At 37.6% G+C, this 15,166-nt stretch overlaps 1 protein-coding gene across 3 annotated transcripts in view; it reads left to right on the plus strand.

The window, feature by feature from the left end:
• Window positions 1-13,823, plus strand: part of SAMD3 (sterile alpha motif domain containing 3) — a 50,257-nt gene extending 36,434 nt beyond the window's left edge. For all 3 annotated transcript variants that reach the window (XM_027600940.2, XM_027600939.2, XM_027600941.2), the window contains 4 exons: window positions 5,174-5,374; window positions 12,367-12,538; window positions 13,046-13,128; window positions 13,365-13,823. In XM_027600940.2, the coding sequence (XP_027456741.2) occupies window positions 5,174-5,374; window positions 12,367-12,538; window positions 13,046-13,128; window positions 13,365-13,649 (741 nt within the window). In that variant the 3' untranslated portion in view covers window positions 13,650-13,823. The remainder of the gene's footprint in view (window positions 1-5,173; window positions 5,375-12,366; window positions 12,539-13,045; window positions 13,129-13,364) is intronic.
• Window positions 13,824-15,166: the final 1,343 nt, after the last annotated feature.

A 15,166-nucleotide genomic window follows, 5' to 3' on the forward strand; every position in this document is an offset into this window, starting at 1 on the left:
GTGTACCGCTAAGGAAACCAGCCTGTCGGAACAAGGCCACCCATCTTTTTGAGAAGTCAGGGGCTACACTAACACAGGAAGCCCTGCACCTGGCCATCTCCATGCTTGAGAAAGTCACTTCCCCTCTGACAGTCTCAGATTGCTCATCAGAAAGCGAGAAGCACAGGCCAGACAATGTCTAAGTTCCTTCTGGCTCTAATGGTACATGAATCATTAAAAGGTGAGAATTCTAAATTCTGATGCAGCCCGCTATTCCTTTGAATATGGTACTTCAGTCTAGGATACAACTTCTCACATTATGTTAGTCCAATCAGGTAGAAGCTTTCCAGAAACTCTACTTTCTGGGACATTTCATGAATTGGGTGGGGGTGTCAGGGGAAGGCGTTCATTATGTGTACACTTGTCTACAAATCTCAATATTACCAGTTATAGAACTCCCACTACAGTACATAAAATGAAAGCTGCTTATAATTACAAATTTTCCCTTTCCTTTTTAAAAATTAGAATTTTTCCCTTTTTAAAAAAACTTCTCATTATATACATTTGAGACTTATGAAAGAATGTACATAACATATGTATAATTTATGAGACAAAATAAACACTGCGAGCCCAACATTCAGCTTTAAAATCGGAACAGTCCATACCTTCGTGTCCGTCCATCTTTCTCTCCTCTCCCATCACCTGCTTTTCTAACACCACTGCCCTGTACTCTGAACTTTGTTTCTCATCCACCTGTTTTTGAAAGATATGAATTTGCCACATGTGCAAGGTATCTTATTTAGTTTTGCTTGTTTTTGCAGCTTATGCAATGATACAGAGTATGTCATCGATGACTTCCTTTTTCTCACTTAATATATTGTCTCTGGGATTCACCCAGGCTCAGTTCAGTTGTGTCGTTCATTCATTTTTATATTGGCTTAAAAATCTACTGTGACAGCAAAACAGTTTATTTGGATATTCTTCTATTGACAGACATTTGCCTGGTTTCCAGGTTTTGTTTCTATGAGCTGTGCCACTGTGATCGTTCTTCTTGTCTAGCTCGGTGTACATGTGCAAGCTTTTTCCAAGCAGATCCGCGTAGAAGTGGAATTGCTGGTACCATGGGTATGCAAATATTCACCTGTATAAGACAATGACAGTTCTCCTGGTGGTTATAGATATTTAAACTCACTGAACAGCTCCTTTTATCAGACTTCTTCCTGTCACACCCCCAAGTAAGATACCATTTAGATCAGATATCTAAAGATAACTCCCTCCCATCCCAAGTAAAATACCAATGGGTTGGGAGTAAAATGCTACTTGTTCCTATTTTCATTTTAATCATTTATGAGGTTTATCATCTTTCATGCTTATGAAATACTCAAGTTTCCCTCACTGTAAAATGCCATCATGTCTTTTACCTATTTTTTGAGGTTGCCCTTTTTCTTATTTATTTATAAGAATTCTTTATATATTCTGTATTCTACTCCACCAGTTGTATCATTGTAAATATCTCTCCTAGTTGGTGCCTTGCCTTTTGAATTTTTTTAATGAAATCTTTTGACCAAAAGTTTGTAATTTTAATGTAGTTAGATTTGTTAATCATTTCTCTTATGATTAGTACTTTTAGGAACTTCTTTCCTACCTTGAAATGATAAGAATTATTTATATACATTTTTAAAATTTAAAGTTCTGCCTTAACATTTAAGTTCTTAAGCCACATGTAACTTACTTTTGTATAAGGTGTGTGGTATAGATCTGTTTTCTTCTTTTTTTCCCATATGGATAGACAGTTTTCTGTACCTTTTATAAAACAGTCCTCTTTCCCAGGCATTTGTGATATCATCTCTGTTCTTTCCAGAGATCTGTGTCTAGAAGCTCTACCGTGTTGCCCTAGTAATGTTATCTATCCCTGCATGAATATCAACTTTCCTTCTCTACATAGTTGTAAAATGTCTTGATAGTTTCCAGTTTCCATCACTACCTGTTATTTTTTAAAGTGCCTTGGTTATTCCTGGGCTTTTTAATCTTTCATGAGAATTTCAGAATCAGCTTGTTGATTTCTTAAAACATTAATTTTTGGTTTTTGGTAGATTTTAGATTTTGATAAAAATATCATTGAATCTATATCTCTATTTGGAGAAAGGTGACTTCCTTACGGTACTGAGTTTTTCTAACAGAGAACATGGTAGGTCTATCTATTAGTCTTGTTAGTATTTTCTAATAATTTTATAATTTTCTCCATAAAGGTCTTCCATATCTTTTATTAGTTATATTCCCAGGTGCTTTACACTTTTTGTTGAAACTGTAAAAAATTACATATTCTGTTTGTTAGCAAATTTGTATATTTATCTTATATTCAGTTGCTTTGTAAAACTCGCGAACTCTAATAAATTATATGTACATCATTTTGAGTTTTCTCTTAAATAATCAAATCACATCATCATCTGTGAACAGTTTCTGTCTTTCCAATTTTTATTCCTTTTGTTTCTCTTTCTTATCTTACTACTCTGGCTAGGATCTCTAGTAAAAGGCTGAATAAGAGTATAGCAGAGCATCATTTTCTTGTTTCTCATTTTAAGGAAAATTCTTTTAAAATTTCAACATTAAAAATGTTAGCTCTAAGTTTTTGGTAGATAACTTTATAAGTTTCAGAAATTCCTCCTTTTATTTTGATGAAAGATTTTTTCTTTAATTTTAAAGGGATGTTGAATTTTATACAGATTTTTTTCTGCATTATTTCAAATGTGGTCATTTAAAAGAACTTTAATTGGATAATGCAGTATATGATATTTACACATATTTAGATAATCCAGGTTAATTATAGAACTGTTAATATGTCAAAATTCTCAAAACCTATTTCTTTTGGGTCTAAATCTTTCTATCACAGTGGCCCTAAAATTCAGATTTCAGGGGTGCCTGGGTGGCTCGTCTGTTGAGCATCCAACTCTTGATTTTGGCTCAGGTCATGATCTTGGGGTTGTGGGATCGAGCCCTGCATCGGGCTCCCAGTTCAGCGGGGAGTCTGTTTCTCTCCCTTTCTCTCTCTGCCTCTCCCTCTGCCATTCCCTCTGCTCATGCTCTCTAAAATAAAATAAAAAAAAAAATCAGATTTCAGTATGAAAAGTATTTCCTTTATGATGAGTGATGTTGAGCATCTTTTCATGTGTCTGTTAGCCATCTGGATGTCTTCTTTGTGAAAGTGTCTATTCATGTCTTCTGCCCATTTCTTAACTGGGTTATTTGTTTTTTGGGTGTTGAGTTTGGTAAGTTCTTTATAGATTTTGGATACTAATCCTTTATCAGATATGTCATTTGCAAGTATCTTCTCCCATTGTGTAAGCTGCCTTTTAGTTTTGTTGATTGTTTCCTTCACTGTGCAGAAATTTTTTTTAATCTTGATGAAGTCCCAATAGTTCATTTTTGCTTGTGTTTCCCTTGACTCCGGCAACGTGTCTGGTAAGAAGTTGCTATGGCATAGGTCAAAGAGGTTGCTGCCTATGTTGTCCTCTTGGATTTTGATAGTTTCCTCTCTCACATTTAGATCCTTAATCCATTTTGAATTTATTTTTGTGTATGGTATAAGAAAGTGGTCCAGTTTCATTCTTCTGCATGTTGCTGTCCAGTTTTCCCAATACCATTTGTTGAAGGACCATCTTTTTTCCATTGGATATTCTTTCCCACATTGTTAAAAATTAGTTGACCATATAGTTGTGGGTCCATTTCTGGGTTTTCTATTCTGTCCCATTTATCTATGTCTGTTTTTGTGCCAATACCATACTGTCTTGATGACTACAGCCTTGTAATATAGCTTGAAATCCAGAATCATGATGCCTCCCGCTTTGGTTTTCTTTTTCAGGATTGTTTGTTCTTACAAATTTTAGGATTGTCTGTTCTAGTTCTGTGAAAAATGCTGGTGGTATTTTGATAAGGATTGCATTAAATGTATAGATTGCTTTGGGTAGTATAGACAGTTTAACGTTTGTTCTTCCAATCTATGATCGTGGACTGTTTTTCCATTTCTTTGTATGCTCTTCAATTTCCTTCATAAGTGTTCTAAGGTTTCAGAGTACAGATCTTTTACCTCTTTGATTATGTTTATTCCTAGTATCTTATTGTTCTTGGTGCAATTGCAAATGGGACCGATTCCCTGATTTCTTTTTCTGCTGCTTCATTATTGGTATATAGAAATGCAACAGATTTCTCTATGTTGATTTTATATCCTGTGACTTTGCTGAACTCATATATTAGTTCTAGCAAATTTCTGGTGGAGTCTTTCAGATTTTCTGCATAGAGTATCATGTCATCTGCAGTAGTGAAAGTTTGACTTCTTTGCCGATTTGGATGCCTTTTATTTCTTTTTGTTGTCTGACTGCCCCTCAACAAATTTTTCTAGAAACTTTTTTTTTTTGCTTCTCAAACTGAGTGTCTTGGTTTTTTAGAAAGGGTATGTGAGATATTTCCTAGCCATCCAACCCCACCCAATGTACTCAAATTTATAGTAAATATAATTGACAGTTTGATGATTTAGTATCACAAAATACCCACTGTTATTATTTTGCATTTGGATTTTATGGCATAGTAGTGCAGCTACACAAAGGCATTTAAAAAGGAAAAATATAAACAGTAGAAATGACAAAACCTTAATTTAAAACCTCTTTATCTCTTTTAAATCTTTTTTTTAAAGATTTTATTTATTTATTCCTGAGAGAGAGAGAGAAGCAGAGGGAGAAGCAGGCTCCCAAGGAGCAGGGAGCCTGATGTGGAACTCGATCCCAGGACCCTGGGACCACAACCCGAGCCGAAGGCAGACGCCCAACCATCTGAGCCACCCAGGCGCCCTCTTTATCTCTTTTAATATTTAAATGAGTAGAAATAAAAAACATTCCTGTTAAGTGTGAACCTTCTAGATAATCTAGGTTTCCACCAACAGAGTATGTAGAATTTGAAGTAACTCTTGCATCTGTCAAGAGAACAGATTATAAGTAATGATAGTAAGTAATGAACTATCTGATTTGTTAAAGACTGTCCATTTGTTAACCACAGTCAAGGCCAGGTGTAATCACACGTGGTAACACTCACCTTAGGCGTGCATTAAGAGTCTGCAATAACAGCCTGTGATTCAAGTTCTCACGAAGTATTAAACTGCAACTTGAAAAATGAAACATATTGATATTTCAAAAATATTTTGCAGGAAGAAACTGTTTGTTTAGATTCTGAGGCAGATGAACACATTATCTGGTTCCAGCAAGAATATATGAAAACAGAAAAGGACTGGAAAGAAATTGATAAGAGGATGAGTCAGACTTTGGAAATAAGAAGAAAGTTGATTGCCAGTAGAACACCTCTGAAGGACATTCTTAAAATGTTTCCTTTCTTGAAGTGCCCTTATCAGGTATCTTTATTTGCTTATAATATTCTCTGATTTTAATGTCCAAATTGATTTTTTTTTCTCTTCCTTTGGAGTGTAACAGCACTAGGTAGCAAATGGTGGGTGTGAATCTCAGTAGGATGTGTGAGGCTCCACAGGCTACAACTAGGACCATTTGGTAAGAATTTCTGGAAGCATATTCTAATAACATGCACTGCCTGCCTTCAGATTTAAAGATTTCCCTGTCATTGAACATATTGGGGAGGCTGGGGGGGACCACTACTTAGGGGTATTTTGACAGTATGAAACATTTTCCCTTTGCATGCATTTAGACAATCAAGATAGTTTAGGAACTCTTAGTATGCGGCATTACTCAAAATCTATTTCCTTTATGATCCCAAATTACTTCATAAAGTGGTCTTGGAATATATGAAGTTTAATAGGTAAATCAAATACCCTTCAATTTAGTTTACTTAAGGTGGCCATTAAAGGGCTCCTATTACAATTTTAGTGTAATGTTAGTTGTAGCACATAATGAAAGATTCATCAAAGTTTTTACCTGGGAACACATTTCATGGAAGAATTCTGTGGTTGCAATCAACTATTTTGAAAATAAAAGGTTTTACATGTTGGGTGCCTGGGTGGCTTAGGTGGTTAAACATCTGCTTTCAACTCAGGTCATGATCCCATGGTCCTGGGATCAAGCCCCACATTGGGCTCCTGGCTCAGCAGGGAGCCTGCTTCTCCCACTCCCTTTGCATCTCTTCCTGCTCATGCTCTTTCTGTATCTGTCTCAAATGAATAAAATCTTTAAAAATTTTTTTTAAAATTTAAAAAAAGTTTTCCATGTTATTCTTCCTCCAACAAATGAAAAAAGAACTTGCCTATATATTTCATTTTCAAAATCATGTCTATAACAAACATCTGCTTACTATGTAGGAAGCATATTTTGAGTGCTTCACGTGGATTATTTTATATACTCGTCTCTCAGCAACACTACCTTAGTTGTTCGTTGCTTTCTCTTCATATTTGGGTTGCTAGGAACAGCTATAGCCAGGAGGCTTTGGCTATTAGAAGAAGAGTATGCCAAATTGACACACCTACAATATATTGTTTTAAAGCAAAACCTTGTCAAACTGATAGCCTATAAACTCCGTAAGTGTAAGGAGCATATTTTAAACATGTTAGTAGTTCTCCAAGGGCCTTGCAGAATATTGTGCATGCAACACAAACGGAATGTTGATTTTTTTGAATGCTGAATGAGTTGGTGAATGGTTGGTGTCTTTGTCTGGACTGCTATAACAAAAATACCATAGACTGGGTGGCTTATAAACAACAGAAATTTATTCCTCAACAGTTCTGGGGATGGGGAAGTCCAAGATCAAGACCCTGGCAGATTTGGTATGACAGTCTGCTTTTTGGTTCATGAATGGTGCTCTCTAGCTGTCACTTCACATGGCTGAAGGGGCAATGTAGCTGTTTGGGGTCTCTTTTGTAATACCATCACATTGAGCATTAGGTTTAACATATGAATTTTGGGGGGACATAAACATTCAGTCCATAGCAGTTGGTAAGGCTGTCTGGACACTGATGTTGCAGCCTTAGGGGTCTTCATGGGAGTGTAGCCTGCACAGGTTTAGTGATTAAAATAGATAAGCTATGGTTCAGCAGCCTTTCAAAGAACCATAGATAGAATAAGTCTGAGTGGGGGGTGGAGAGCAGATTTTAGACCTAACAGTGTGTCTCTCATGCTTTGTCTTAAGTCTCTTTTTGTCCAATTCCCCAAGGCATTTCACCCTTTATATCCAAAATACGGATTGGGATATGGTTTTTGTAATGATGGTGCTACTTACTGAATAAAGTAGTCTATCTATTTTAAACAAAAGAATTGAACGTTTTAGCTTTCTTCAGGAAGTACCTCTGTAACTAAGCCTGGTACAGCCAGCTGGGATTTACAATTTATAAAACCCTTGTTGTGCTTCCCAAAATAAAAGCAAGCTCGACCTTACTTACAAACACCCAGTTAAACAACCAATCCCTATAGCAGGACAGCTGCCCCTACTCAAAACTACTCCCACCAATTGTTGCTACTACCATTGTGAAGCCCTATGAGCCTAGGGAGCTTGTGGGCACAGGTGTGGAAGAAAAGAAGCAGCCAGTTTGGGACACTGTACCAAAGAGTTTACATGGATCCTTCAGAATCACCACCTGCACTCATCACCCTCCTCCCCTCAAAACACATTCTTTAAACAGAAAATGAGAACGATATTTAGAGACTAAGATTTCAGCCCTAGGTATGCTCATTGCTACAGAGGTGTTATTGCTCTACAATTTCTCACAGAATAAAGCCAGGATATATACCTTTGTATAGGTGTGCATGCGCATGCGCACGCGCGCGCGCGCACACACACACACACACACACACACACACACACACAATCTGTATCTGTTCATATATCCATGCATAAGTATTAAAAACCATGAGGTCACATTTATACCTTCAATTCCAACCCAAACCAGAGGGCTTATTCTAACTGACCCCATTTCCATACATTCCAACTCTCTTTACCAGCAAGAAACCTGGCACCCATTATCCTCAATGTATTTACTTATTTGTGCCACCTTCCCCAAACCCCATACAGCCAAACTCCCAGCCATTCTGAATGATCAGCCACAGAAAAGCTCCTCTCTCCACACTCCAGGTTTTGTCCCACAGGTTACTAATCTTAATTGTCTTTTGTTGTTGTTGTTGTTATTCAGATTAACTTCTATTGCTCTATCTTCAAGTTCATGAAATTTTTCTTTGTATTTCCCATATGCAATTCCCTATTCAGTGATGTTTTCATTTCAGTAAATGTTACTTTCAAATTGAATTTCAATTTGGTGTGTGTGTATACAGATATACACACAAACATATATATATCCATCCCATTTCTTTGTTGAGATGCCCCACAGTGATGATACATGGAATTCACTGGTCTTACCATGTTCCCCATGATCCTAGATTAGTGGTCCACTGAAGGTTGCCTAATAAGAAAGCTGCCATGCCTTTATGAGAATGTGCGTTCCAGTTTTCTGATAACTACTTTTGGACCTAATCTTTGGGCAACTGATGATCTACCAAAATGTTCAAGAAACAATGAGACCCAGTGGGTAGTATGCAACTGTTCTTTACAGAGTTTTAGGGAAAGTGATGATTACTTTGATTCCTACCAGTATGAGTGATGATAAATTGTCTTATAATGCCACTCTATCAAAAAAAAGTGGGGAGAAAGGCAAGGGAAACAAAGGCAAAAATGAACTATTGGAACTTCCTTTTGCACAGCAAAGGAAATAGTCAACAAAACCAAAAGACAACCGACAGAATGGGAAAAGATCCTTCAAATGACATATCAGATAAAGGGCTAATATCCAAAATCTGTAAAGAACTTATCAAACTCAATACCCAAAAAACAAATAATCCAATCAAGAAAGGGGCAGAATACATGAACAGACCTTTTTCCAAAGAAGTCATCCAAATGGCCAATAGACACATGAAAAAATGTTCAACATCACTCGACATCAGGGAAATACAAATCAAAACCACAATGAAATACCACCTCACACTAGTCAGAATGGCTAAAATGAAGAAGTCAGGAAATGACAGATGTTGGCGAGGATGTAGAGAAAGAGGAACCCTCCTACACTGTTGGTGGGGATGCAAACTAGTGCAGCCACTCTGGGAAAACAGTATGGAGGTTCCTCAAAAAGTTAAAAATACAGTTAACCTATGATCCAGCAACTGTATTACTGGGTATTTACCCCAAAGATACAAATGTAGTGATCGAAAGGGGCACCTGCACCCTAATGTTTATAGCAGTAATGTCCACAATAGCCAAACTATGGAAAGAGCCCAGATGTCCACTGATGGATGAATGGATAAAGAAGATGTGGTACATACATACAATGGAATATTACGCAGCCATTAAAAAATGAAATCTTGCCACTTGCAACAACATGGATGGAACTAGAGGGTATTATGCTAAGCAAAATAAGTCAATCAGTGAAAGACAATTATATGATCTTACTGATATTTGGAATTTAAGAAACAAAACAGGATCATTGGGGAAAAGAGGAAAAAATAAAACAAGATGAAAACAGAGAGGGAGACAAACCATAAGAGACTCTTAATTATAGGAAACAAACTGAGGGTTGCTGGAGGGGAGGAGGGTGGGGGGATGGGGTAACTGGGTGATGGACATTAAGGAGGGCATGTAATGTAATGAGCACTGGGTATAAGACTGTGAATCACAGACCTGTACCCCTGAAACCAGTAATACATTATGTGTTAATTAATTGAATTTAAATTTTAAAAATGTTTAATTAAAAAAAAAGTGGGGAGGCTGCAGTGGTGATGGAATTCACAGAGGGGGAGAACTTGGGCAGTGGCAGGAAAAGGTGGTTTTGAGTAAAGGGGTTCCCATACATGTAAACTGGTTTTGCTTTTACTTTGTAGTCAGATCTCCTACATTTGTTTCTCACCACTTAGTTTTGTCTCTAAAGCTCTCCTCTTTCCCTTTAGAATGCTATGGTTAGGTATTTTTAAAGGTTTGCTTCCTAAAATCTGTTTTCTTATTTTGCCCCTTGTTGCACACTGCCTAAAGAAATACGAGGTCCTAGAATCTTGGCTGGTAACCAAATAGCCAAAATATGCATATATATATTGGAATCCTCGTTTAGTTGAGTCTGCATGCAAAGTTTTATTTATATGGGCATATAAGTTTGCTATGTCCATTATTTATCTTATTTATCCTATTCATTTCAGGCTTTCATTCTTTTTTCCTCCTCTGTCTTTAAGTCTTTACTTCTCCACTAAAGCTACTCATACATATTTTAAACTAGCATTCATGATACTTTATGTGGAAAACCCAGAAGACTCCACCCCCAAATTACTAGAAGTCATACGGCTATTCAGTAATGTGGCAGGATACAAAGTCGGTGCACAGAAATCAGTTGCTTTCCTATACACTAACAATGTAACTGTAGAAAGAGGAATTAAGGAATCAATTCCATTTACAATTGCACCAAAAATCATAAGATATCTTGGAATAAACCTAACCAAAGAGGTAACGGATCTACACTCTAGAAACTACAGAACACTTATGAAAGAAATTGAAGAAGACACAAAAAGATGGAAAAACATTCCATGGTCATGGATCAGAAGAATAAACATTGTTAAAATGTCTATGCTGCCCAGAACAATCTATACTTTCAACGCCATCTCGATCAAAATACCAATGGCATTTTTCAAAGTGCTGCAACAAACAATCCTAAAATTTGTATGGAACCAGGAAAGACCCTGAATCACCAAGGAAATGTTGAAAAAGAAAAACAAAGCTGGGGGCATCACGTTGCTTGATTTCAAGCTAATTACAAAGCTGTGATCACCAAGACAGCATGCTACTGGCACAAAAACAGACACATAGATCAATGGAACAGAATAGAGAGCCCATATATGGACCCTCAGCTCTCTGGTCAACTAATCTTCAACAAAGCAGGAAAAAATATGCAATGGAAAAAAGACAGTCTTTTCAATAAATGGTGGTGGGAAAATTGGACAGCTATATACAGAAGAATGACACTCAACCATTCTCTTACACCATACACAAAGATAAACTCTAAGTGGATGAAAGACCTCAACGTGAGACAGGAATCCATCAAAATCTTAGAGGACAACATAGGCAGTAACCTCTTTGACATTGGCCACAGCAACTTCTTTCAAGACATGTCTCCAAAGGCAAGGTCAACAAAAGCAAAAATGAACTTTTGGGACTTCATCAAGATAAAAAGCTTTGGCACAGCAAAGGAAACAGTCAACAAAATGAAGAGGCAAGCCACAGAATGGGAGAAGGTATTTCCAAATGACACTACAGATAAAGGGCTGGTATCCAAGATCTATAAAGAACTTCTCAAACTCAACACCCAAAAAAACAAATAATCAAGTCAAAAAATGGGCAGAAGACACGAACAGACACTTGTCCAAAGAAGATCCATGAATGGCTAACAAACACATGAAAAAATGTTCAACATGATTAGCCCTCAGAGAAATTCAAATCAAAACCACATTGAGATACCACCTTACACCAGTTAGAATGGCAAAAATTGACAAGGCAAGAAACAACAAATGTTGAAGAGGATGTGGAGAAAGGGGAACACTCTTACACTATTGGTGGGAATGCAAGTTGGTACAGCCACTTTGGAAAACAGTGTGGAGGTTCCTCAAAAAGTTAAAAATAGAGCTACCCTATGACCCAGCAATTGCACTCCTGGGTATTTACCCCAAAGATACAGATGTAGTGGAAAGAAGGGCCACATGAACCCCAATGTTCATAGTAGCAATGTCCACAATAGCCAAACTGTGGAAGGAGCCGAGATGCCCTTCAACAGATGAGTGGATAAAGAAGATGTGGTCCATATATACAGTGGACTATTACTCAGCCATCAGAAACGATGAATACCCACCATTTGCATTGACATGGATGGAACTGGAGGGGATTATGCTAAGTGAAATAAGTCAAGCAGAGAAAGTCAATTATCATATGGTTTCACTTATTTGTGGAACATAAGGAACAGCATGGAGGACATTAGGAGAAGGAAGGGAAAAATGAAGGGGGGAAATCAGAGGGGGACATGAACCATGAGGGACTATGGACTCTGGGAAACAAACAGGGTTTCAGAAGGGAGGGGGTTGGGGGATGGGTTAGCCTGGTGATGGGTATTAAAGAGGGCACGTACTGCATGGAACACTGGATGTTACACACAAACAATGAATCATGGAGTATTACATCAAAAACTAATGATGTACTACTGTATGGTGACTAACATAATAAAAAAATAGATAAAAATAGGAAAAAAACAGAATAAATAAATAAACAAACAAACTAGCATTCAAAGCTTAATATAATTCTAAAGAGTTATTTACTCCCTTACATTTTAAACATTAGCTTTTCTTGCGGTCTTTTTCTTCTTTTTCCTAGATGTTCAGAGAATTCCAACTTCTTACGAGAACAGATATTTATAAGAAAACAAAGCACATTCTGGAATCCTATTCAGAAAATATACTGACTTCTTTTTCAGTGGTGGATAATCCAATCAATATTGCATTGCAAGAAAAAATGAAACAGCACACAAATGAAGACATGTTGAAACGTTAGTAAACCTGGGGGTGGGGCAATCTGGTCTTAGTTATCTGTGTAAGTTGGGATAATTAGAAAAGCTCTGTACTGGAAATAAGTAATTCAGTGAAACAACATGCAGGATGAAAAAATGTTCTCAAATAGGACGAGCTGAGGTATAGAATTAAAAGTACACTTGATACTGTAAAATTATATTTAGGGAACTAGTTACCTGTTAATGTCATAATACAAATCACAAGGTAAAGCATGCTAAAATCTTCCTGGCTGATGGACAGAGAGTACAGGACTCTGATCTTCTCCTGGCCATGACCTGGAGGGCAGAACATGAGATCTGGATGTTTATTAGAAGGCAAATGTTTGGTTAAACGGTTGTGAAACACTGATGCAAGAAGACTGGTTTATTCTTTATAGATGCAAATGATTTAAAAAAAAAAAAAAAACCACATTTTAAGACTGGCTTTTGCTAATAGTTGGCAAAATCTTATTTTTCCTTGGACTTTAAGCATGTTTGTTTTGGCAGATATGAAGATGACAGCCACATGTTTGCTCCTACCAGATGTTTTTGGGGATGATCCCAGCCTTTTTGTCATTGTGAATGAGAAGGTATGCAGTATGTCAGTGACCACTGGGTTTGACATTGAGTTTGACATTACATCTTCATAGAATTTATTTGAAAACAGGGTGGTGGTCTCTTTTGAAGAATGGTTTTGTCATATTTACAAATATGCTGCACTACACCAAGCTCATTTACTGTAATATCACGATTAAATTGAGGCAGCTTATATTATTTGGCTATTATCCACATCACAGAGTGGTGACTCTATCATCTATTGTTTCAGGTGCAAGTTTCCACACCCGTGTTAGAAGTCAAGAATCCTTTCAACGTTGATGTCTGCGAATTTTCTTTGTATTTAGAAAAAGAGAAGCTCACAAGGGTAGACGACTGTGTTACGGCCTTGGCTGCTCTCATAGCTGCCTTCCATGTATTTGGAGTTGAGTGTCCAAGAAGACTGTCCCAAACCCTCAACTTCCTAGAGACGCTGATTTTTGATATGCACAGTCCCTATTTTCCTTCTATGAAAGAAAAGTTAAAGGAAGTAGGATTTCAACACCGAGTTACTTAGTAGCATGCCAAATATTGCATCAGAATTGATGATCTCTGGGACAGCTAAAATTTTATTAAAAAAATTGTTTTGACTTAGCATTGTAGTAGAGGTAGGTATTAGAAAATCATCTTGTCTCAAAGATGCAAATCAATTTCAGTACCTTCTATCTATGCTTAGATACTGAAAATTGTGAAATTCTGTAATAAAATACTATGTTAAAGAGCTGTTTGAGCTAAGAAATTCAATGGTCTAAGCTACACTTTTTTTTTTAAAGATTCATTTATTTTGAGAGAGAGAGAGAGAGAGAAGAGAGAGAGCATGTGCACAAGTGGGAGGGGCAGAGGTAGAAGGAAAGAGAATCTCAAGCAGACCCTGCGCTGAACGTGGAGCCCAGTGCAGGACTTGATCTCATCATCCTGCGATCCTGACTTGAGCTGAAACCAAGAGTTGGGCGCTTAACTGACTGTGTCACCCAGGCGCCCCCCAAGCTTCAATTTCAAGGGTGCTTTAGTTTTTGAAAGACCTTACACTTCAGATACACTCAAATCCTTTGATTAGGGTATCACACCTTACAGTTGGCCCAATATACCCACCCTCCTAAGATTTAATGCCCAGGAGCTGTACATTTGTGGACTGTGGGCTGCCTCCTTGGTCTGAATATGGCTTAGAAACATTTTGGTCTTGAACATTTTAAGAAGATGCACATACTCCCCGGTTCTCTTTCCCCCAGCTGATCTGCCTGGTCCCAGGCATTTTGGTTTCCTTCAACCTTATTTGTTGAGAACAAAGGCTGCTTCATTCCTGAGGTCTCCTCACTGCTGGCTGATCTTGCTCGTACAGGTTCTGGTCATCTGTGACCTGTGGAGTCTTTCACTGCTTCCCTCCCCTGGCATACAGTAATGGCCCCATTCTCGTCTCCTCACACCATTTTCTACTTTTCCCTGGCTTTGACATCTGGTGTTGGCATGTGCCCTAGCTGCTGCTCAGGTTTGTTCGGTCTGTAATGTGGACCTGGCTTTTTCCTCCCAGAGCTTTTTGGGCACCAGTTTCTAGTTTTTGGCTTGGCCCCTTCCTAGACTTGTTCTCCTGCCTATCTCTGAAGTCCAGGTTCTGGTTCCTCATCCACCCAGCTCAGAGTCCCATGTTGTAATTCCACTTGTTCTGTTCCTAAAGATGGTACATAAGGACTTCTTGGGTCTGACAAGACTCAGTGCACTCTTTTCAAGTATTTAATAAGGATACCTGACAACATTAGTTTTGAGGTACTCCTTGATAATCATCATCACAGTTTCAACAGAACCTATCAGTTTTGACAGAACAGATTGGTTTAGAGACTGAAGAGACTTAAGTGTGCTAATACTTCCATCACAGTGCCAGGAGGATTTTGGGGGTAACTTCATCATATTAATTTTTTTGAAGTTTAAGAAGAAAGTGGTTCCTATGAATTACTGAAAAATATTTGTATGACATACATCTCTAGAAATACTTATTCTAATGCCTTTTTCTCTATAAGTACTATTCTTTAAAATGCTTAA

Source organism: Zalophus californianus, chromosome 7 (assembly GCF_009762305.2).
Source record: "Zalophus californianus isolate mZalCal1 chromosome 7, mZalCal1.pri.v2, whole genome shotgun sequence".
Lineage (NCBI taxonomy): Eukaryota > Metazoa > Chordata > Mammalia > Carnivora > Otariidae > Zalophus > Zalophus californianus.